At 35.4% G+C, this 25,144-nt stretch overlaps 3 protein-coding genes and 1 pseudogene across 4 annotated transcripts; 2 read left to right on the plus strand and 2 right to left on the minus strand.

Annotated features, from left to right (window-relative positions):
* The first annotated feature begins 6,708 nt into the window (after nt 1–6,708).
* Nucleotides 6,709–9,726, plus strand: LOC106639354 (tax1-binding protein 3 homolog). The gene is made up of 3 exons (XM_014352915.2): nt 6,709–7,446; nt 8,231–8,359; nt 8,446–9,726. The coding sequence occupies exons 1-3, from the start codon at nt 7,390–7,392 to the stop codon at nt 8,632–8,634; spliced, it is 375 nt and encodes a 124-aa protein (XP_014208401.1). The 5' UTR covers nt 6,709–7,389; the 3' UTR covers nt 8,635–9,726.
* On the minus strand, nt 9,186–12,316 carry LOC106639353 (KIF-binding protein). Of its 2 annotated transcripts, XM_014352913.2 has the most exons (3): nt 12,166–12,316; nt 11,216–12,091; nt 9,186–11,115 (listed from the first exon to the last, which is right to left on the minus strand). In XM_014352913.2, exons 2-3 carry the CDS (start codon nt 12,025–12,027, stop codon nt 10,116–10,118), a joined length of 1,812 nt encoding a protein of 603 aa, XP_014208399.2. In that variant the 5' UTR covers nt 12,028–12,091; nt 12,166–12,316; the 3' UTR covers nt 9,186–10,115. The 2 variants fall into 2 exon arrangements, with proteins under 2 accessions (XP_014208399.2, XP_014208398.2); XM_014352912.2 differs by having other exon boundaries at nt 11,216–12,316.
* A 3,168-nt stretch (nt 12,317–15,484) lies between these two features.
* On the plus strand, nt 15,485–19,670 carry LOC149373350 (uncharacterized; annotated as a pseudogene).
* A 1,009-nt stretch (nt 19,671–20,679) lies between these two features.
* On the minus strand, nt 20,680–25,013 carry LOC149373351 (uncharacterized). The gene is made up of 7 exons (XM_089597427.1): nt 24,928–25,013; nt 24,638–24,810; nt 24,397–24,538; nt 22,513–22,564; nt 22,388–22,452; nt 21,029–22,312; nt 20,680–20,943 (listed from the first exon to the last, which is right to left on the minus strand). The coding sequence occupies exons 1-7, from the start codon at nt 25,004–25,006 to the stop codon at nt 20,888–20,890; spliced, it is 1,851 nt and encodes a 616-aa protein (XP_089453553.1). The 5' UTR covers nt 25,007–25,013; the 3' UTR covers nt 20,680–20,887.
* Between the last annotated feature and the right edge of the window lie 131 nt (nt 25,014–25,144).

The following is a 25,144-nucleotide window of genomic DNA, read 5'->3' on the forward strand; positions in this document are numbered from 1 at the left end:
CCTTTGTGTCTTATCACGTACGATATCATAGTAGTCCGGGAGCCAGGGTACTTTTCGTAGCCGATGGAGGTCTATGGTTGCACCAAAGTTTTTTTTATGTATTTTGATGCGCTGAATCCGATTTTCGAAGGTGCTTGGCTGTAAAGTTGGCCGATTAATTGTTATAAACATTTTTTATAAACAAATAAGAAATTTTCATTTTTTTGACATAAAAAAATTTTTTTTAGATTTTTTGGCCAATTTTAAGACAAAAAGTATTCTTGTCATTTTTTCGTAAAACCCTTCGTTTACGAGTAAAAAATTCACGAAGTTTCGAAAAACAGGGTTTTTCACGAAATTCGACCATACGTTGCACATTTATTAATGCATATTTTTTAATCCAACACGGCTTAAAACTTTCGTATAATATAGTACTACAATAATATGGAATGAGCAATGTATGATTTGAATTGGATTTTTATCTAGCAATGCCTCATCGTTAGGTCTATTGCGCGCTTACGCGGTAAGTATGTACTGGAGACCACGCATGAGAGTTCATTATGTTTATTTATAAAGAGCTGCATTTAAACTTTCTTCCGATATTTTCACTCCTTATTTAAATGTCTAAGGATGCACATCATAAAAATTGTTAGGTAGCATATTGTTAAACAATTTGTTTAAACAAAATTTTTTTTTTATTTTTGAAAAAAATTTTTTTTTATTTATCTATCATGTTTTTAGCAACAAGAATCTAATAAATGCATAAATAATTCCCAATAACCCAAATATCTGCGTTATCTACAATTTGTACATTTTACAACATGAAGCATTTAGGTGACATATTAACTTAAATTAACTGAATTCTTAGTCTCAGTTTATCATTTCCATTGCATAAACTTATTTTACTACTTACCCTTTTTCCTTTTTACAGTAGAATATCGGAAGAAAGTTTAAATGCAGCTCTTTATAAATAAACATAATGAACTCTCATGCGTGGTCTCCAGTACATACCTTACCGCGTAAGCGCGCAATAGACCTAACGATGAGGCATTGCTAGATAAAAATCCAATTCAAATCATACATTGCTCATTCCATATTATTGTAGTACTATATTATACGAAAGTTTTAAGCCGTGTTGGATTAAAAAATATGCATTAATAAATGTGCAACGTATGGTCGAATTTCGTGAAAAACCCTGTTTTTCGAAACTTCTTGAATTTTTTACTCGTAAACGAAGGGTTTTACGAAAAAATGACAAGAATACTTTTTGTCTTAAAATTGGCCAAAGACTCTAAAAAAAATTTTTTTATGTCAAAAAAATGAAAATTTCTTATTTGTTTATAAAAAATGTTTATAACAATTAATCGGCCAACTTTACAGCCAAGCACCTTCGAAAATCGGATTCAGCGCATCAAAATACATAAAAAAAACTTTGGTGCAACCATAGACCTCCATCGGCTACGAAAAGTACCCTGGCTCCCGGACTATAGCTACACGTACGTGCGCCCTCTCTTTTTGGGGTCTACTACAGATGATTGTAGTGGGAGAGAGCGAAAGGATAAGCAGATAGGATGCTGAAAGGAGCACTCTCTCTGGTTGGAACCGTCAAGGACGAAGGTCGTACACACACGACGCACTCTTCTCTCGTTTTTGCATTAATAAAGACGTTGATACTAGTTCCTCGACTATTTCCTTCGTGCGCACCTCAAGACCATAGAATCCTACGCAACAGTCTGGTGAATTATCAGAAAAGGTACACCTCAAACTCTGAGATACTACGTATAGTAAGAAAATTAAAAAAATCAACGTTCAGGCACTAGAAGACGCCGAAAATGGAATTTTCAAATGCTTCGCGTTACGGTGATAACATTTTGACCTGTTGTTTTTTCAATTTTACGGCCACGCAATAAATTTTTTCGAGTTGATCTCGAAAACTTATGTAGGGAAAATTAATTAACACCATTTAAAAAAAGTTCCAGCTTGAAATTATTCCGCCTGTCGTTTTGAAACAAATGCAGTTTTTGTGAAAGGACCCTCATACACAAGTTAGGTAAATGAAAATTTTTTTTTATTGATTTTGTCAATTAAAATTACCTTTGTGCCTGGTGAAATAAAATTTTTCATGAAGCAATTTTGAGGAATAGAAAACTAGTCGTTTGAAGCATATATATAGGTTTCATGGAATATCCCAATTTGTGTGAAATGACTCACATACACCCTACTGTATAAAAAATCATGGATATAATAACTGTTGTTATAAAAACATAATTGTACCTTTTGAGAGCAGTAATGAACATTCTTGTTTATTCTTTTTAAAATAAGAAACTGGAGTTTAAAAAAAAATAAATTTATATGTACACCTTTGAAAAAAAATTTAGAGCCATTTTTAAAAAATAAATAATTTCAAAACACTGCCTTTTCTGAAGAGTATTTTTGAACCATATAGCGTTTTCCAAATATTTATTTATAAGGGGGCTCCAGCGGGAGGAGTTAGGAGGTCACAGGTAGCTTAATTGATAGATAAAAACACGCTGATTCCAACGGTGTCCTTATTTACCCCTCTAACCCTGGAAAATTTTGAGATATTTGCTCTCAAAGTTCGTACATTATACATAGCCTCTCATAGAGCAACGTGAAAACATCGGTATTTTCTAACAATAATTGAGGAGTTACATGTCAGGACTGTAACTGTTTTATAGAAAAACATCTCAGCTTTCAGATGGTTCCTTCAAAAATATAGGTAACCCTGGAAATATTTGAGATATTTTGTAAAGTATTGATCAAGTCATTGAATTAGCAGGGTCATGACGGGATGCCATCTTGTTGTTTGTAAGGCGCGCGCTTTTGAATATTTCAGAATTACACTGCAAATACTTACATAAGTTTCATGTCATTTGTAACTCTTTTTTACTCGTGTTCTCCTATGGATTACTTACACATATTTTTTTTTTTAAATAAAATAGAACATTGAAAAATTTTAACTGCAATTACTTTTTATTTCATCAAAAATTGCGTCAATAATTTTTTTATTTGAAGTAATTATTACTTTATTATTTACACTCATAGATAATAATGAGGTGATGCCATTTGTAGGATCTTTTTAATGTGCATCCACTAATACTTCTATTGATATCGATTCTTTGGCCATTTTATAAATTATCTTATCATTAATAATACCTTTTAATACAATTAATTTTTGTTTGTTATCATCAATTACTTTTTTATTTCTTTTTTGCTGTTGCAAAATCATTTCAGCATCCTGCAAGTCTTGATGACTCTTACAGTGATGTGTGATTTCTTTCATTTTTTATAACACAAAAAAACTAATTCTAAATAAAACGCTCTGTACGTAACAGAAGCTGCTGTTTGTTTACCATAGGTACGGACACATCTATATATAGATGATGTTGCTCGCTTATATATACACGTATATATAGATATATACTCACAGAAGTGATACCAACTAACCGAATAGTTTTCGGGTTGGTACCAGTGCTCGCTGGATGTGGCCGTACGGTCACATTAAAAAGGCACAGACCGTCAAGCTCGCTGGATAAGAACAACCAAATAAAATCAATTGGTCTTTACGTATTCATCAAATACTATGTTTGGCTCACAATTTGAGAGGTGTTGAGTTGAAAAATATTAATCAGGCTTTAAGTAGCAAGCTATTGAAAATAGCAAAAAATGCATTTTTTGAAAGTTGTCGAATTTTTTACGGGAAAAGTATTGGGTTTAGGCATATGGTGTTTGTAAACTTTTTTGTTCAAAATGAGCTAAAGAATAGGAAAAAAATTTTTTTTTCCAAAAAAATGAATAATTTTTATTTGTTTATAAAATTTGTTGATAAAAAAAAATTGTCCATCCGGATCGCGACCCACCATCGATAATCGTGTTCAGCAGGCAAAAATACATTAAAAAAACTTTGGTGGGTCCGTTCTAATTGAAAAGGCCACGGGACCCTACCTCTGGCGCCTAAACTATATATAGAAGTGGGTTGTCGGAAACGTTCAAGATAACAAGCGTTTATTGGTATAGCATTTCAAAAGAAACACTCAATTGTCATACCACTCACTGTCCGCCACGTTTTCCTCGAATTATCATAGGCAAGATCACGCCTCGAGCGATTTTCACTACGCGTCAACGAAAAAATAACTTTAGTTGCTCGGCATCTATCGACCTCGTACAATCGCACACATCTAAGGCCAAACTAGACTCTTTTATTTAAAAAACACACCATGAATAATTTATTTTTTCCAACTAAGCTTTTACACAAAAAATGTAATCGTTACACGTCGTTACCGTACATTAATAACTGTCACTTTTTTTTCAAAGAATAACTTGTACGACCTCGATAGGTGCCGAACAACCAACAACCTCCTGCGCAGTCCTCCCAATGTGTTTCTCATCAAAAATGAGTAATTAACAACGTACCACTAAATACCAGGTAAAAATATAGTTTTATTACATGAGTGATTAATTGAAATAATTTTTGTTTTCTCTTCAGCTTAAGTAGGTATAGCAAAAAAAATTTTTTCTCTTCGTTTGTGCACCTCTGACGAGCAGCTTGGAGGAGCCATCACTCTGATGTGGGTGACATTTGCGCGACGTGGCTACAGTGAGATGGATATCATTTGGCAGTTGTAACAGTAGCTAGTGGAAAATCCAGAAGCGCAACTATGATTGTCGTGACCCATCATTTGTGATCTCTTCGTAGGGTTTTGTCCATCAAGATGACTCTCTAACGTTTTTATTCAACGGCTCCGAGCGGTCTTTTTTTCTCATGCTGTTGTTGAAGAGGTACTTATTAATTTTCGTAATTTTTACTTTCGTAGCTTTCTTTTTTTTTCTTTTAATAGAAGTACTTTTGCTACGTTGAAAAATATGTAGGGATGGTTGGTCGGTGATGGTGTTATTGGGTATCGAACTCGAGCCACTTGATCGTTAGTCGTTCGCTCTACCAACTGTACTATTGACACCCACAATTCATAGCTTCATAGTATACTCCAAAATTGTTCTAACTTATTTGTGTTGAGACAAAATAATTTTTTTTTTATATCTATATAAAACAAGTAAATTTACCGCAAGCTAATTTTTTATTTCACATACTCAAAATATTGCATGGCACGTCATCCCCGATCTCTGGATGGCGCATACAAAGGAGTTGTACTATTAATTATCTATTTCTTTTTATTTGCAGTTTAAGGTGAATAAGCAAGTCCTAAACACAATACTTAAAGTTTTACTAATTTAATGATTCTATCGAACAAAATAACCAGACTGCATATTTTTCGTTAAGTTTACGAAGATGGAGGTGTTACATATTCATTTAAACGTTTTTTACTTGTTAATTGTTATGGATATTTAGGTAAAATTGTTAAAATATACCAAAGTAACATAATTACAAACTTGGGCATGCGTATATGCAGCAATTTTTATTGATTTTTTTTTACTTTTTTGTTTTTGTCACAAAATTTATATTTCTATTAATTAAATATGTCATATTTACAAAACAAATTAATGTTATTCTGCTAAGTTGTTACATAATGTCTAGTTTACAATTAAAATTTTTTAAATTGCATGTTACATGTAGAGTGTACGTTTTTTAATATTTACTTTATTTAGTTCCTTTACTGGAACTTTTTTAAAACGATGTTAATTAACTTTCCCTACATAAGTTTTCGAGATCACCTCAAAATAATTTATTGTGTGGCCGTAAGATTGAAAAAACAACAGGTCCAAATGTCATCACCGTAACGCGAAGCATTTGAAAATTCCATTTTCGGCGTCTTCTAGTGCCTGAAGGTTGATTTTTTAATTTTCTTACTATACGTAGTATCTCAGAGTTTGAGGATTTTTCTGTAGCGAGGAAGTATCTTTTCTGATAGTTTAGAACTGAAAAAAAATTTGAAAAAAAAATTTCGTTACCGTAACGCCCCTATGTATAATCTCGGAGGGATTGGAAATCAACGATTAGATGACTATATATATATAGTGTACGACGGGGTCTGGGGTGCAGATGTGACATACGAAATTTCGTCAAGAAATTCAAATTTGGAGCTTCAGAATCGCTATAAAAGTATATACCATATTATAACATTTAAATTAATATAGGTTTTCAAAAAATAACCGCCGAGTCAGGCCAAAAGTTTGAAACTAGTTTGGAACGAGGTTTGGAACTCATATAAATTGGAAAAATAAAAATGTAATGTATGTATATATACCTTTTGTAGGGTTACAACATAATTTTCCTTAGAAAATACATTTTATGTGACGGGCTTTTTTGTGACGTATTAAAGTTTTTAAAATAAACAAAGTCATCTAGTAATCCCAAAATTTGTATCCATATAAATTCGAAACAAAATGTATAAAAATACATACATATATACGTACCATAAGTTTTTCATTTTAAAAATTAAATGATGTGTACTACATGTTGATCATTAACACCTAATTGTAGTATACGTAAATGCAAAGCAGAGAAAACTGAACTACATACTGGAGATTACGTATTAAATTTATCTGAAAAAATTCTACCATATTTGAACACTCAGCTGTAGCGCCAATGGCAACTTACGGTAACGTGGTGAATTGTGGAATATGCGAGACTAGGCTCTCCGACATCAGCGCTCACCTCCCCATACATCCAATATCCTTGGAAGTTGTGGTAAAGATTTGAAACTTCCAGAGTAGGCTCCGGAGAGTTCAAAAATCAAATGCAAATTCCAATACTTATTTCTGCTAATCATGTAGTTCCCCTATGGAGTGTCGATTGTGATTAGTCGTTGATGTCGTATAGTCTCACTTGATTAAATACTGTCTAGATCTCGTGCGAGATACAACAATTGCGTTGTATCTACAATACGCTTTTCGGCATTTCCTCAAAGTTTTTCAACGTCGTATCCATGTACTTATCAGTGGTGTAAAAATATTAGGAGTAACACAAAGGACCTCGTAAAATTTCAAGTGCGTGCATATGGGAACGAGAGTCAGGTCAGGACTCGGGAGTCGGGGGTCGGGGCCCACTCCATTCCCATAAATACTTACATCTCTCCCATCCCATATCATCTGTTCTGTAGCGTACAACTACAACGTACAACTGCAGCTCTCATGAACGTACTATAGATATAACGAAGCGCTTGATTTTCCGGAGTCCCAGAGAGTACACGGACATACGGATAGATCTAGGAGTGGAGAGTGCAGTTTAGAGAGAAACGAGAGGGAAAAAAGACGGGCTCACCCGGAAAACGATCGTTAATACACACCATACTTATACAGTTGGAGGAAAAAGCATTGTAAAACTTGCGTTTGCAAGAGGAAGAACAAAAGAGAGCCAACAGAAGTAGTAGATCTCTCAGTGCTTATAACATCATCAGACAAGAAGAGGCTCATAGCCACTCAGTATCAGCGATGTGCGCGAAAATGGCTTTCCAGCATCAAGCTGGCACGGCGATGAAGTGTCTCAGCGTAAGTGACTTCGCCTTGTGCCATCCATCATCACCAAAATCCTACAACTCCGTCTAGTTATTCTTCATTTTACTTGCTCTCTAGCTTTTCTTTTTTTCCCTGTTACTTAGATTTTATGTTGTCTGGTGGCTTATATATACTTCTTTTGTCTAATTAGGGTACACTTTTTATTTGTGTTATGATTCGGCTTTTTTCTCTGCCAATGGTGTGATGCACGCCACTCCTCTTTCTCAATATACATACACACATCTATAGGTATACATATACATCGTTTAATAAGTGAATAGGAGAGGGATTATTCGAAATTGATTGTCATTGACATGCCAGCGATACCTAATTGCTCCAATTTGAAAATTTCGTAGCAGTACGTTAAGTTTGTATAAGTACTTGTCCATCGCAACTTTTTCTTGCTTGCTGCTGCAATGGTATTCTTAAGTATTATAACTGTCACGTCAAGTGGTTGCATATTTACTTAATTAGATTCACCGACACAGCCTTACTGCTTAAGCAAATTGTCAACTTCAGTCATTCAGATTTCGATCTCCAAATAGGTATACCTACTAGTACAAGTGTACTTGTATTTTCATTGAAGGAAAGAATATTTGTACAGTATTGAAAGTACGACATAATCTGTGCCATTCATTACAACTTATTTTGAAAATCATCTGACTCTTATTCACGTTTTTGCCAAAGATTTGTGCGAGTTTAAACACAATTTTTTTACAAATTGCTGATTCATTTGGTAAATGTTGCCCATGACATCAAGACCTTCTTGTTTTTCCAGATTCCAATAACACTTCATAAAGAAACTGAAATAAATGCCAATGGCGAAGAAGTTATGAAATGTGGCTTCAAAATTGGCGGAGGAATCGATCAAGATTACAAGAAAAGTCCTCAGGGATATGAAGACAATGTAAGTGTACTTTTTACATGCTACTGATATGAATTTGCGTCAGTCCAAGTGATATATTTTCAACTTTTTAAAAATCATTTCAACAGGGGATATACGTGACTGAAGTCCACGAAGGCTCACCAGCAGCAAAAAGCGGCCTAAGAATGCATGATAAGATATTACAGTGTAATGGCTATGATTTTACAATGGTAACTCACAAGAAAGCTGTTTCTTACATTAGGAAACATCCAGTGCTAAATCTTTTGGTAGCGCGCAAAGGAGTCACAAGTACTTAAAGTAAAAACTGTCCAAGAAGATGTGCTGCCTTTTTTGTAACTTTAATTTTTTATGATAAAACTTTTTTAACGTCGACTATTGTCGAAAAAATTTTTATATTTTACATACACGTTGCATTCATACAGCAGATTTTGATAGGTGATTGAGAGATTTTTATACAACATATTCGTGGAGAATCATTCCAAAAAAGTTTTATCTAACATTTATTTATTTTACATGTTTGATAAATTTGAGAGAATAAGAGTAAAATGTAACAACCGAAAATACTGCCGCAGTATTACAATGAAATATTTTAATAGTATAAAAAAATAGATAAAATAATTAAGGCACATCTTTCAACTTAACTCACATCCAAAGTATTAATTGCTGTAATATTATGACTAAAGAATTTATGTACATATTTATGTAATTATTTGAAGAAGGTGTATTAAGTTCGATACAAGTACAGACTTCAATGACGAGTAATGAATATTACCAATAATTTACTGCCAAAAAGATATGTCAATCAACTACATAATTTAAAGGTAAAGAACTGCGAAATCAAAATGACTTTCATTTGAACCTCATAAGCTTTATTTATGAAAATATTTCTGTACTATTTATAAGATGTTAATCCTAAAAAAAAAATCAAAAATGGGATACATGAATTTATATTGTTAACAAAGGCCTAAGATACGTTGTTTCGTGCATTCAAATTTTTTTTAATTTACAAATGTTAAAAAAAATTTTTATAAATAATGATCTTCCATTGCATAATCAAGTTACGTGACCCAGTTACGTAACAACAAGACTTTAGAATAAAACTTGAGAAATAATACGGCGAGTGATAACAATAAACACACATCGCTTATTGTTATAAATATATGTATATGTATATCGTTTGTTTCCAAACTTTATAATACCACGTTGTACACATGTAGTGTAGCTATAATTTATTGACTCAAATGACGTTTATATTTGAAAACGTAGTGATAAACAAAAAATTCATTTGATCTTTGCAGAAATAAGCACAATTACTACGACGACTATCGTACAATTTACGCATATGTGAAGCTCCATTTTTTTCAAATATCACCATCATATTATTGATCAATAAAATTGAAAGTTTCAATTAAAATTTGCAGCTGTTTTTTAATTTCAAATGACTTATCATTGCAACAGTTCATTCATACAATCCAACAGCGACTTGATGAAATTTTATCTCATTAAAAGCATTATTTTGTGCAAATATTCCTCCATTCATCTCTCAACAGTCTACCATGGTGATACAGTACTTGGTGAGTAAAATTATATTTTACAATCTTCAAAGTGCGTAATGCATAGGAACACACTTAAGAATAAAAATGTAAGATTTAAAAAAACAATGATATGAAACATGATTGAAATTTAATGATGCACCATACTTTAAAAACACCTTATTCAATCAATCGCAGCAGCATTCAATTAACACAAACTCACGCAAGCCTTAAGAGGAATCGGCCTACTCCGTGTTGAGCTTACAAATCTTGACTGGTAACAGTTTCATAAAGTCTTTACAGATGTTTAGTTCCACAGCCATGAGTTCAGCTGCCTTTGGATCCTTCTCGCAATAATTCACCAAGAATGTATAAGCATCGAGGCTCTTCTTCGCATACTCGAGCTGCTTTTGCTTATCCGGTGTGATGAATTTATTGTACAGCCTACCCAGATGGAAATACGAATACAACGCTGCTCTAAGCATCTCCTCTGGGAACTTTTCCGACTTGCCCTTCAAATCTTTCATAGAGTCAAGAAACTTTGTGTGGTTCTGTATAGCTGAATTGGTAAGATTGTTAATTTTTGTCAGTGCATGGGGAGTAGGTCTGTCATCAGTGGCTTTGAGCTTGTCGAGTTTTATGTCAAGAATTTCCGAATACGTTTCACCTAACTCGATCCAGATCTGTTGACACACTGACAGGTAATACCTCTCATTCAATTCTTTGACAATTTCCTCCAGTAGATCAATTCTGCGCTTGTGCATTTTAGCTTGCCGATCTTCATCATCTTCGAAAAATGTAAGGTACTTGTACAACTGTGAAATATCTTGAACGATCTGTACGTAGTCAGAGGCATGGTTTTCCATAGTGTAATATGACTTGGCATCATTTAACCATTTTTGTACATTTAAAAACACCGCCTTGGCATCATTAAAGTCAAGAAGGTACTTGTCCGTGATTGTCCCGGTAATGTGTTCAATATCATTTTCAATGGTCTCAAATTTCAAACCATCGAATGTCTCCTGATTTATATCAGACTTGGAATCAACGGGAATGGTAGTACTGTCAGACACAGGATTGTCTTCGCCAGTTTCTGTACTAGAAATCAAGCGATCTCTTGACGTGCTCATGAGCAAGATTCCATATTTTGCCCAGCATCTGGAAATATCTGCACTTCTATGCTTGAAGTTTTCCCATTTCGAGTCCAAGATCTCTTTTTCTTGGTCATTGGTTTCTAACTTTGAGCTTGAGAAATACATAATGCAAACATTAGTGTTACGTATTATGTTTATGAAAAAATGTTACATCTACAAAAACTGCGACTCTACATGAATAAGATAACTACCTTAAGTCCTTCAAAGTATCCTCGTACTTTCCCAAGATATAGGTTGCAGCAGCAAGATGATGCCTGGCTTGCCTGAAACCCCCTTTTTCCATGAAAAACTGTGAAAGCGTCGCAGCATTCAAAGCCCAGTCAATGCTATCAAAGTCATTCATTTCCAATTGTCTTCTGAGTGTCATGTGACAATAGACAGCAGACTTGAGGTAATTGTCCAAGCTGCCATAAATTTGTGCCAAATAGTACAGGGTCAGTGTGTGAAGTTTCTCGATGACTTTTGGTGCAGGCAGCTCGTCGAAATCTTGAATTCCAAAAAAATTAGACATACTCATGATGTCTGCATTAGAGTCCTGAGAATTTTTGTAATTCTTGTAAATTGTCTCAGCTTGTTCCAAGTATTCTTGAGCTTTGGTTGCTTCGTCGCGCTTGGACCACAGTATTCCCAGTTGATTCAGAGCACTTATCATGGGTAGAACATTATCACCTTTGAGTTTGTTTTTGCTCAACAAATCGATACATTTATTGAGGTAGTCTTGACCAGACTTTAATTCCTCGGTCTCAATAGCAACAATACCTTGATTCAAGTATACAATTGCGAGCATGGAGATCACCTCATTTTCCTCTTGCTTAGCATTGTCAACTGAGTTAAGCAAGAGATTTTGCATGTTTTTCAGAATTTCCATTGCTGCATACTTGCTCTTGTATGGCTCTGTTTCTGGATCATTTTCATCCAAGAGTTTTTTTACTTTCATGTACATCTCCTTGAGTTCACTTCTGACATTGTCACTAATGCACTTATTTTCACCCATGACAGTCATTTGTGAAACTTTAAGGCGTGACTGATAATATTACAATTAATTCGGAAAATGAATATAATATTTACTAGAAGGAAAAAATATCTAAATTTAGTGTCAACTAAAGAATATTTATCTGCAAAACTGTAGTGTTAATATTACCAACTTATGTGAATACAATAAAAACTTTTGAGGGTTTTAAGCTTTGAGAAAAACGTCGAGTTTTTACCTAAAAAAATAAACAATTGCTATGTCATTGATTATTCTTCAAACTTAGTAAAAACAGGTACACTTTTATATCTATCATGGATGTAAAAAAAAAAAACATTAGGATTAAGGATTGCAGCAGAATGGATTTAAGTGTAGTGGATCAGTGGGTCTGACCTGGCCCGTATTATTTTTTTGCAAGGGCCAGGTTAGGGCCTGCTCTGTATTCTGTCTACTTGAGCTGGTGTCTCGAATTTCTAACTTATCGAGCGTAGGTATAACGTGATCAAATTAACCCGCGGAATCCGGAATACGATTAAAAACACTAATACCTTATACATATGTTAATTAAATGTACATACTAAAAATTTATGGATGAATAAAAATAAAAATAAAAAAAAATTCTCTTCATAAGAAAAATGTAAGCCCATTATTTTCCCGTACTCCTCTATGAGTTTGATACTCAAGTTACAAAACTCGTTTTAAAAATTTTCTATAGTTTTTCTCGATGTTTTGCAATATGTGTATATTTTGTAACAGATGTAGAGTTTAATTTATTATTATGGTTCTCGTGACTAGCTCGTCATCTCGTAAAATTCATGGACTGTTTGCTGCACATTGGATCATTTGGAACTTGAAATTGAAAGCAGGAAAATTCACGATTAGATTAACTATGCAGAGCTACGTATGTGTAGATTAATGCGACGTTTTAGCGTGCTCTCTCCGCGGGTTTCTTTTTTTTTTTTTTTCTTCTCAACAATTACGTAATCGACGATTGTTAACGCGTGTGTGATTTGATTTTTTTGAGATTTATAACTACGAAGGAAGTAGTAAGTAGGGTACGTTGTGTTTGTGACAATTTGCACAATTGTAAATTGTAAAATACGAACGCAATTAGCACAAATATACTTAAGTACATGGAGAGAAAGAGAGAGAGAGACAAGAGACTAGACCTATAGAACCTATGGACTATAGATGAATTTAGTTACCTATACTGAACCAGTGCTCTCAAATGTGACTGGCAAACTTGCGGGAAATTCAAATTGGCTATATGGAGCAAGACGCAAAACCCCAGATAACTCGACAACATTTCACACACCATAACTTGATAAATTAATCCTAAGCTATTTAACCCAATAACCCAACGCGCCTAACAGCAGTATCACAAGCTTTATTAATTAATAAAATACATTAAACAATAACGCAAGCGCCAATCCCCGCACAACCCGGGGCGCTTACTGGCCACTTTGTTTATTAATTGAATAAATAAAATAACACAAGCGCCAATCACCACACAACCCAGGGCGCTTACTGGCCGCTTTTTTTATTAATTGAATAAATAAAATAACACAAGCGCCAATCCCCACACAACCCGGAGCACTTACTGGCCGCTTTGATAATTAAAATGATAAATAAAATAACACAAGCGCTAATCCCCACACAACTCGGAGCACTTACTGGCCGCTTTGTTTTTTAATTGAATAAATAAAATAACACAAGCGCCAATCCCCACACAACCCGGGGCGCTTACTGGCCGCTTTGTTTATTAATTGAATAAATAAAATAACACAAGCGCCAATCACCACACAACCCGGGGCGCTTACTGGCCGCTTTGTTTATTAATTGAATAAATAAAATAACACAAGCGCCAATCACCACACAACCCGGGGCGCTTACTGGCCGCTTTGTTCATTAATTGAATAAATAAAATAACACAAGCGCCAATCCCCACACAACCCGGAGCACTTACTGGCCGCTTTGATAATTAATTGAATAAATAAAATAACACAAGCGCCAATCCCCACACAACCCGGAGCACTTACTGGCCGCTTTGATAATTAAAATGATAAATAAAATAACACAAGCGCTAATCCCCACACAACTCGGAGCACTTACTGACCGCTTTGTTTTTTAATTGAATAAATAAAATAACACAAGCGCCAATCCCCACACAACCCAGGGCGCTTACTGGCCGCTTTGTTTATTAATTGAATAAATAAAATAACACAAGCGCCAATCACCACACAACCTGGGGCGCTTACTGGCCGCTTTGATAATTAATTGAATAAATAAAATAACACAAGCGCCAATCCCCACACAACCCGGAGCACTTACTGGCCGCTTTGATAATTAAAATGATAAATAAAATAACACAAGCGCTAATCCCCACACAACTCGGAGCACTTACTGACCGCTTTGTTTTTTAATTGAATAAATAAAATAACACAAGCGCCAATCCCCACACAACCCAGGGCGCTTACTGGCCGCTTTGTTTATTAATTGAATAAATAAAATAACACAAGCGCCAATCACCACACAACCTGGGGCGCTTACTGGCCGCTTTGTTTATTAATTGAATAAATAAAATAAAACAAGCGCCAATCCCCACACAACCCGGAGCACTTACTGGCCGCTTTGATAATTAAAATGATAAATAAAATAACACAAGCGCTAATCCCCACACAACTCGGAGCACTTACTGGCCGTTTTGTTTTTTAATTGAATAAATAAAATAACACAAGCGCCAATCCCCACACAACCCGGGGCGCTTACTGGCCGCTTTGATAATTAAAATGATAAATAAAATAACACAAGCGCTAATCCCCACACAACTCGGAGCACTTACTGGCTGCTTTGTTTTTTAATTGAATAAATAAAATAACACAAGCGCCAATCCCCACACAACCTGGGGCGCTTACTGGCCGCTTTGTTTATTAATTGAATAAATAAAATAACACAAGCGCCAATCCCCACACAACCCGGAGCACTTACTGGCCGCTTTGATAATTAAAATGATAAATAAAATAACACAAGCGCTAATCCCCACACAACTCGGAGCACTTACTGGCCGTTTTGTTTTTCAATTGAATAAATAAAATAACACAAGCGCCAATCCCCACACAACCCAGGGCGCTTACTGGCCGCTTTGATAATTAATTGAATAAATAAAATAACACAAGCGCCAATCCCCACACAACCCGGAGCACTTACTGGCCGCTTTGATAATTAAAATGATAAATAAAATAACACAAGCGCTAATCCCCACACAACTCGGAGCACTTACTGGCCGCTTTGTTTATTAATTAAATAAATAAAATAACACAAGCACCAATCCCCGCAAAACCCGGGGCGCTTACTGGCCATGGATTCCATCGGTGTACTCACATGTGCATATATATATATATATATATATATATATATATATATATATATATATATATATATATATATATATATATATATACACATCGCTTTTAACTTAAACGTTGTAGCCATGGGATTATATAGTGACTTGCTTTTGACGATTTCAGAGTCAGTTCGCCTCGCGGTCCAGCCAAGCGCGGATCGTTTAACCGTCGCGTATAAGTACTCTTTTATACTTACTCTCCGCTCTTCGATCGTTACATCTGTGTATACACTTACCTTGCCGATTTTTCATTCAAATCAGTCGTCGGCTTCAAGTGAGCTTCCGAACCTTTTTTTTCCTGGGTACATACTTGATCAATCTTGTGTGCCTCGCGGAAAACGATAATTCGCTTTTTCCATTGCGAGCCTTCAAAATATAAATTATTGATCTCTCAATTTTCAAAACCGATATTTTAAACCGATAAACGATACAACTTTCTTTTCTCCGCTTTTTGAAAAGGTCTACAGCTAGCAAAAGAAGCCAATGCAGACTACAGTTCTGCTGGTCGCGCTGTGTGCCACTTCGGCGGTGGCGATGCTGCCCATGGGCAAGCAACGTATTTTACGGCTCGAAGGTACTCAGTGGAGGTAAGTGCCCTTGTTGTTGTTTTTATTTTCCCCAACACTATACATTCAACTATTGAGTAAATAAGGAAATTAATTTTTTTTCACGAAAATTCAGCTATTGAAACTCGTGCGATTGAAATCTTCGCTCAAACGATAATTGATATAGATTGGTTAAATAATTACTTATTTTTCGCGGTTATTATTTTTGATGTTCTGTTGATGCGCAAAAGACCCAACCAATCGGGTGCTCGAGGTAATTGTCCATCATTTTAATTATTACACAATAATAGGTGTGCACTGTATATATAAGCAAGTGGAGCGAAGAATTTTTATGATACCCCTTATTCAATCGCGTACTTGGCAGAGTAAGTCTCAAAGTTACAGGAAACGATTATTCGCCGCGTATGCGAACGAAGACTGGAGGTTTTTCTTACACGTAGCAATTAAGAAACACTAGTGGGAGAAGCTTTAAATCGATTTTATCATTATACCTTGTGTTTTTCCGGCAACTCTGAATTTTATTTTATTTTATTTTTTACATCTGTTCATTGGAACAGTCGTTAAAAAATTTTCTTTGATGTATACTATAGCATTAACTGATAAAATAAAAACAATCTTACGAGTAAAGTGTATCCCTATACGCGTAGAAGAGCGAAGATAATATTTAAAGATCGAAAATAAAAAAAAAACCCGCAAGCCGATTCGTTTTTGAGATATTTCAACGACGAAGTAATATTATTTGTATAAATGTATGGGCCTCTGACGTATTATCATTCTATGGCGAAGGTCAACTGGTTTCAAACTATACTTGTGTATACCCATACAAGGTTCATTTTTTGCACGTGGAGGTATACATTTAATACAGGTTTTTACTCGATGACTTAAATTTATTTATGAAATGCACCTTTGTTATACCTCCGATTTATTTATCAACCTTGAATCAATGAGAAACAATTTTCCAAGACTTGGGACACACTAAGTATTTCGTTGCGCCAATCCCGGAAAAAGGGGAATTTTTTTTCGAGGATCATAGAAATGGTTTGAAATCTCTTGGCCGGTTATGAGGAAAAAATATTTTTCTCTTAAAATAAATTTAAAAAATTGTTGCTATTTTAAAATTAGAAAATGCGGTAATTACGCAGAAGTGGTGCTCCACCCCAATTTGGATCTTTAAATTTTTTTATGGTTTCGAGCCATTTTCTAATAATTATAAGGTGGGAAAACACGTTTTTTACCATTTTTTACCATTTTTACGAAAGTGAAATTTTTTTCTGTAATTGAAGCGAAATATGTCGTGGGTTGGGAACAAAAATTGCAAAGAAAAAAAAATGAACATACATGGTTTTCAACAAACACACAGCAACCAGTTGTGATAGCCACACATGCGGCCAGCACGCCAGGTGTACGATGAGCGAGGGCCGGCCGGTTTGTTCGTGTTTGAATCTGTACGATGGCGATCCTCTTACGAGGTGCGAGCGTGTCGAATGCATCAGTAAGTATTTATTATTATTATAATCATCATCATCATCATCAGCCACAATGTCAGTTTTTACGTTTCGTATACCTGCAACATACTTAATTGGCAATGCCTAATCTATCATCGAGCACTTACGTCACCATAAAAAGGTGTGCGCGTGTATATATATTTACGGAAATATAGTACATACAAGTGGAGTATCAAGCTCACTTGTATATACCATAATTGCATGGCAAACGATTATATTATTACGCACGGCGAACGCGTAAGGTCACGTAGCCCCTTTTTTTGGTTCCTCATCGAGCCTTATTTCGTAATCTTTTTATCACACATTTCTGGATCGCGTTATTGACTAGTTCTCACAATTTATTTTATTTTTTTTATCTTCTTCTATTACGATCCGAACAACTACTATACCGATTAACTCGTTTCTTTTCAGAAAATAAAATAAATGCGAGTTAAAAAGAAAAATAGTGCAATTCAATAAAGGGTGTGCATGGTCACTTTGATCAACAATCATTAACCGAGCGCGTATATGTTTTTTAAATTACCAATACTAAAATATAATTTAAAAATTTTTAACGGGAATCAATAGGGATTAAAAATCCTGCAAATAAAAGAAATAATATATCTGTTTTGTCCCCGAAATTGCAGTAAACGAGGATTGCATTGGAAGCCGCACCTGCAGTGGGAACCGATGCATCGATCCGTGTACCTACGCCTGCGGCACAAACGCGCTCTGCCAGACGGTCAACCACATACCGGTGTGCAACTGTCCTCCAGGTCACACGGGCAATCCTCTGCACAATTGCGTCTACGACCCTGGCAAGTACATTTTTTCTTTTTTTTTTTTTCTTTTTTTCTCAATGTTATGAACAACTACATACATTTACTCCCTGGCGTAAAAGTAAATTTCATGATGATATCCCAAACAGAGGCGCCGTGCAAGAGCCCAAATCCTTGTGGGGCCAACACCAAGTGCGAAGTCAAGAACGGCGTGGCGGTGTGCTCTTGTTTGTTGGGATACCGAGGGCGTCCTCTCGAAGGCTGCCGTCACGAGTGCGAGACCGACTTTGACTGTCCCCAGCACCAGCACTGCTCGAAGGACTTTCGCTGCGAGAGCCCGTGCGCCTCCGTATGCACCGAGAGCGCCGAGTGCAACGTCATCAACCACCGAGCCAACTGCGCCTGTCCCAAGGTCATCATCATCATACACATCTTTTAAACCACATATACATTACATACGTAAAATACATAACCAGTGAAATTTTTTTTCTCATTCTTGCAGAATTGGCTGGGTAACCCGCTCATATCCTGCCAGCCCGAGTGCACCCAGCACTCCGACTGTCCTGCCGGCAAGCCTGCCTGCCTCTATCAGAAATGCGTCGATCCTTGCGAGGGCACCTGCGGCACCAACGCCAATTGCGAGCTCCGCGACGTAACGCCCGTCTGCAGTTGTCCCAAGGACAAAACTGGCGACCCCTTCGTTTTCTGTCGGCCCTTCACCGATTGTATAATATATACATACATACGTGTATTAAATTAATATTAGCGCGTACATTATGCAAAATGCCCCCGATAACAACAATAACTCTTTGGGGCTACAATGTTCATTGACTTGCAGAGGACCTGTGCAGCGGGAATCCGTGCGGTGCCAACGCCGAGTGCCGACCGGGCCATGACAACACAGGTAAGAAGCGCCCGGTGTGCAGGTGTCCCCACGGCTATGTTGGAAACGCGCTAATCAGGTACACGTGTGTATATATATTGCATTGTATGCAATTTGATCTGATTTAAGTGATGTATGACATATTATGTTATCAGTTGTAAGAGGGGCGAGTGTTTGTCCAACAACGAGTGCCCGGACAATCAGGCGTGCATCAACTTTGCCTGTCAGAACCCGTGCACGGGCCATGAGTGCGGTTTAAATGCCAATTGTACACCTAGAAGACACATTACAGTGTGCCAGTAAGTATTATTAATCATACTAAAAGAAATACACGCCAAGTATCAAGGAGGTATAAAAAAAATTCATTAAGAGTGATAAAATTTATGTAAATTATTCAATACGTGGGTATCGATGAATTGATAAAACAAAAAATTATCACTTACTTTTCAGGTGCGCCGAGGGTTACCGAGGGGACGCACTCTTCTCCTGCAATCCCATCGAGGGTGGCCGTGCAGCCAACTACTACGGTCGCTACGCGCGCTACTGATTCTTATTTTTATTCCGAGCAACTGTTTTTTTTTTTTTTTTTTTTTTTTTTTTTTAATTTGGATATTAGGGTAGTTCCCACTATCTACTTATGTTGTACATAAATAACGTGTTCGATCCCTCCCTGTTTTCCACCTGTTGCAGTATTTTTAAGTTATTTCTCTCAGCTTATGGAGGTAATTGACCTTGTTTTTGTATACAACCGCTTTTATAACTATTCTCATTGTTTGATATATACATATACACACGTATATATTGAGCGTTTTACATTTGTGCCATTCTAGTCAAAATGTCGAATCGACGATTAAACGTTATTTATTTTGCACGCCAACTGATATGTATAACGAATTTGCCTAATTTATCACATAAATTGTAGATGAAAAATAAAACGATAAGTACGAGAAATTTTAATACAATAGCTATTGTTTTATTTTCTTGTGACTGTCTATTTATATTACATGGGATGACTATTTCGGATTTCATAGACTTCATGTTCAAAAAAACAACGAAAGAGACAAAAGAATCTGTAGCATATGCCTTTTTTGATAAAATTGTATGGTAAATTTCTACATGAACTAATTGATAAGATCTGAAATGCTGACGTTATTTTTATTTTCTTATACCGAATTTGAAAAGTAGCGTTCAAGGGATGCTTAATTCCAATAATACTAAATATCGTATTTTGTGGCCTGAAAAAAGTAAAGTACTGGTATTATCAGTGGCTTTGAATGTTGAGTGTCAAAAAAATTTATTTAACATGTGACGACAATTGATTGATGTGTATTAAATTCCATGATCTTAACATGTTTTTTTTGCTTGATATGATCTATGAGGTATGTATGAAAGGGAATTTAGGACTTGCTTAAAAATTACTAGACTCAAACCTTTATAAAACTATGATGATGTATTAATCAATTATTTACAAAAGTATATTACAATCTGCTTTCTCGTTTGGAACAAAATAAAAAAAAACGAAAAACGACAAAATATCAACAGATTAAATGAAAAACATTTAATTGACACATCATTGTTCTTTGTTTTTCGCTTTTTTAGGCATTATAAAACAGCTTCGCGGTTGAATTTTGGCCCAAAGTTTTTTTACATTGCCAGTATCAACTACCTCCAAGATACTCGTTGTTTCAACCCCATCGATGCGAATGGGCGTTAGAAATCTGTAAAATTCATATGAATTTTACACATCGAACATTCTTTTTTTTTTTACTTGAAGGAACTTAATTCTGTAATCCAGTCGGATGTGCAAATTTGAAAGTGGTCGTTTGACAAACATCTGAAAATAAAAGTTTCATTTTCTCAAAATTTAATTCTTATTCACTTTGAATGTTGCGGTAAATATATCTTTTTTGATCACAAACCTTCAGAGATAACCGGAACATCTTCAACTGTTTCGGGTAACGAAAACTTATAGTCTTCACTTTCAGTATGCTCGAGTTGATCACGTACTTTCTTAGCTTCATTACCAGTAACAGAAAAAGCATATTTTCTCTTTCTTGTTTGTTTCATGGATATTGGCTCTTCGGGGATGACTTCCTTGATGATCGTTTTAGTGAGTAAACTGCGTATTACACGCCTACCTTCAGGCACACTCACGATTGAATCGACGCTAGTCGCTCTGCGACCTCGACCTGTCGTATTCCTTTTTTCCGCTTTACTCTTTGACTTTACAGTTCTTGTGTCAATTAAAATTTTTTCGATGTCTCCCGGTTCTGACTGGACAGAGCACTTACGCCTGCGAATTGTGGGCTCTGAACTGGAAGGTCTCGTAGTCTGGATTGCTCGTATAATTTCTGCCCTGGCTGGTGGGTTACTCAAGTTGATGATATTGTTACTGGTTTCCTTTGCCAGTGACGAGGCTCGCGTCTTCCTCAAACATCGTTTATTATCTTCTTTCGCTGTGGGTGTAGCCTGATCATTTTCCTGGACTACCGCACCTGCTCTTTTTTTTCTAGTGGTGGTTGATTGTTGTTCATTTTTCGATACGGTCCTGGCTCTGGTTGGTCTTATTTTTGACAATCCTTTTTTATCATTGTCTACGGACTCAGCTATTCTACTTTGAGTGTGAGACATTGGCAGATCATCGTTGGCAGGTACCGATTCAGTAGATGTGATTTGTTCGTCATCCTTGGATATCCATCCGGCCTTTGAGTGTTTGTCAGCAACTATCGAAGTATTTTTTTTTAATTTAGATGCTCTCGACGACCGCACTGTAAATACTTGTTGTTCTTCAGCCATTTCGTCAGTTTTCAAATCAACATTTTCTTTAGCAACAGATGCAGCTCTAGTTTTCCTAGTGGGTTTCACTGTAGGGGCTACATCCTTGGTAGAAGATCCAGCTCTCCTCGTGCGTATTGTTGTAGTTGATTTTGATGACTCTGATAATTCAATTACTTTTTTGGGTCGTCCTCGAGTTCGTTTTGTAAGAGTGGATTTGCTAAAATACTCTTCCTTACAATCATCCGTCGGCTCCATAAGTGGGTTGTTTGGTAAAGTCAACATGTTGCTATCTTCCTCAGGTTCTTCAACATCAGACGATGATGAGACTTTTTCGATGAATATGTTTGGAACATCGGATGTTTTTTTTACATGTTCCGATATTTTTTCCATTTCCTCTGGCAATGACGTACTTTGGTTTATTCGGTCTGTAAATATTGAAGGCATTATAAAATAGGTTTGAGGTTGCCGTGAAGTTGTTCCCACGGGGTTTTCTACATTACCAGTATGATCTAGTTCCAAGACACTCATTATCTCATCCCCATCGAAGCGAATTGGCGTTAGAAATCTGAAAAATTCATACAAATTTAATACATTGAAATTTTTTTTTTTACTTGAAGGAACTTACTTCTGTAATCCAGTTGGATGTGCAAATTTGAAAGTGGTCGTTTGACAAACATCTGAAAATAAAATTTGCGTTCATTCTCTCAAAATTCGATTTTTAGTTACTTAAGCTAGTTGTTTCCTAAATCAAAAGTATTTAAAAAGGTACGAAATTTTCAGCAAAACTAATCTAAGCGTCGAGAAATATGTTTAAAAAATTTGAGACCGATTAACCACGTCGTTATTATAATATCCTCGTCAAAAAATCACTCTTTTAATATTAGAGCAATGGTACAAACACTACATAGTCTCATTATTTAAAAAATTGTAACTTACCGCCTATTTATAAATAATTGAAAAACTACTGAAAACTATCTTAGGCAGTAAAGAAACACATACATTTTTTTGAGATTTTTTTACAACATAGTTTTAAAGTAATAGTAATCAAAATAGTGCTCTTCGTTTGATTTTGGAAGATACACTGTAAAAAAAGTCTTGTGTATATGTACCACATTGTTCATAAAATTACAGTCGTAATAGTCAAAATACCAACTAAAGAGTAGTAGATACCAACCATTGCAATTGTACTACGTTGTACGTAGGTCTTTTTATTCCCAACGCCCGTCATAGTAACTTTACTAAGTTCATCATAATAAATTTACTACTTGTATTGTTCAGTTTTATAAATCTCGTAGTAACATTACCATGTTGACTGTAAAGTTTATGTAGGATTTTATATTTACGAAACGATTATTTACAACTTCAATACAGAAAATAAACATGCATAAATTGTTTCTTTATATTCGTCTTAAACTTCATTAATAGAAATAACAGTCGTGTTCACACTATTTGTTGTTTGAGTATTAAGTATCTTGCAAAAGTAAAATACTCCATCATGGCAGGCATTATAATTACTGTAGTAAATTTACTATTCTTATTGTAAATATATCAAGTCCAGAGTAGGTCTTTTTATTTTCAATGTCCGTCGCAGTATTTATAATATTGATAGTTTTTACAGTAAAACCAAGAGTATCACGTAAGGAGCAACACCACATTGTCACATGAGCACAAGTTACAAATAGGTAGATGCATATGTTTATGTACCTACGTACGGAGAGGTATTCACATTTCTCTCTGATATTTTAAATTCGTCATGTTAACCCATAAAAGCCGCATTTAGCATATCTTAGTAAAACTAAAACCTGACACTATTTTGAAGTTTAGAATTAAGTGGTGCCAGGGAAATCGTAATCACAATCGTGCCAAGCAGACGACATGCAGAAAATAAACAATCAGTAAATTTACACCGAAGAAGCAATATTTTTATTGCAGTGTACCGAATACCGAATTGCTCGTATACATGTTTCACATTATGTTTAGCTTTTTCCCCCCATTTTGGTGCTATGGCAGTGGAAATTGCATTATCAATCGATAACTTCTCGTGCCTATGTTGGTAAAGATGTCATAAGAAATTTTTCTTATTGTTTGCTTTCATTTTAATAACCTCTAAATGTACTTTGTTGAATATACAAGTTCACCTATTACATATACTTACACTTGCTCAGCCTTACAACTACATGTACAATCCAATCGTTTATCATTTTTCCTCTGAGTTATGGCGATATCAAGTTCATAGGGGGTAACGAACAAGCCTCCCATATCAATAAAACCAATTAAATAAGTCATGTGTATTATTTTACCGAGCTACATTTAAACTGATACCTGTCATGTTTTAGATCTACCAAAAATGCGCTAGATGCGTCATTTGTGGGTTAACATAACGCAAACAAATACGGGATGATAGTTGAACATAACCTTATTATTGTATATTTATACATACGATTAACCTATACATTGGGAAACAACTACCTTAAATGTTACGGTAAATATGTCTTTTTTGATCACAAACCTTCAGAGATAACCGGAACATCTTCAACTGTTTCGGGTAACGAAAACTTATAGTCTTCACTTTCAGTATGCTCGAGTTGATCATGTACTTTCTTAGCTACCAAATGTTTTTTTGGGGTATCTGCTTCATCGTTCACATTATCCTTTAATTAATTTATAAGTTAATTTATTAAATCATTTTATATACATATGCGGCCTTATAAATCCTTTTACATATTTTTGACCTTATACATTTAGCTCACCTCAGTAAAATCGTAACTAGGCGCACGAGACTTGCACTGAATTCTGAGGATTGATTGCGGCGTTTGAGTATCCAAGTTGTTTATTTTTTCATTCTCTTTCCGTTGCACAAGTGGTGTGCTACATATTTTAGTCATGCTAAGCCTACAGTCAGATGATCCCGATTGATCCAAATCTAAAACAAGCAATTGAACGAATACATTAAAATTATAATAAAACGAGGTTCACAAATATATATATATATATATATATATATATATATATATATATATATGTAGATAAAGTATACAACCATTCAATGTTGAGTCCCTGGATTGGTTGTTAAGTTTTCGCCGCTTTTTGACTATTTCATCATCAGGCTCAATTACCATTTTTAAAGCCGTCTTTCTCGTAAAGATCTTCCGTTTTGGGTATACAACATAATGTGTATCACTCTTGTTATTTATTTGAGTAACAAATTTTGGTTGAGCATTTATTGTTGCGCATGGCGCAGTTAGAAAAGGCGTATA

Source organism: Copidosoma floridanum, unplaced genomic scaffold (assembly GCF_036245765.1).
Source record: "Copidosoma floridanum isolate Cflo_tuat_1 unplaced genomic scaffold, Cflo_Japanese_pri ptg000032l, whole genome shotgun sequence".
NCBI classification, from domain to species: domain Eukaryota; kingdom Metazoa; phylum Arthropoda; class Insecta; order Hymenoptera; family Encyrtidae; genus Copidosoma; species Copidosoma floridanum.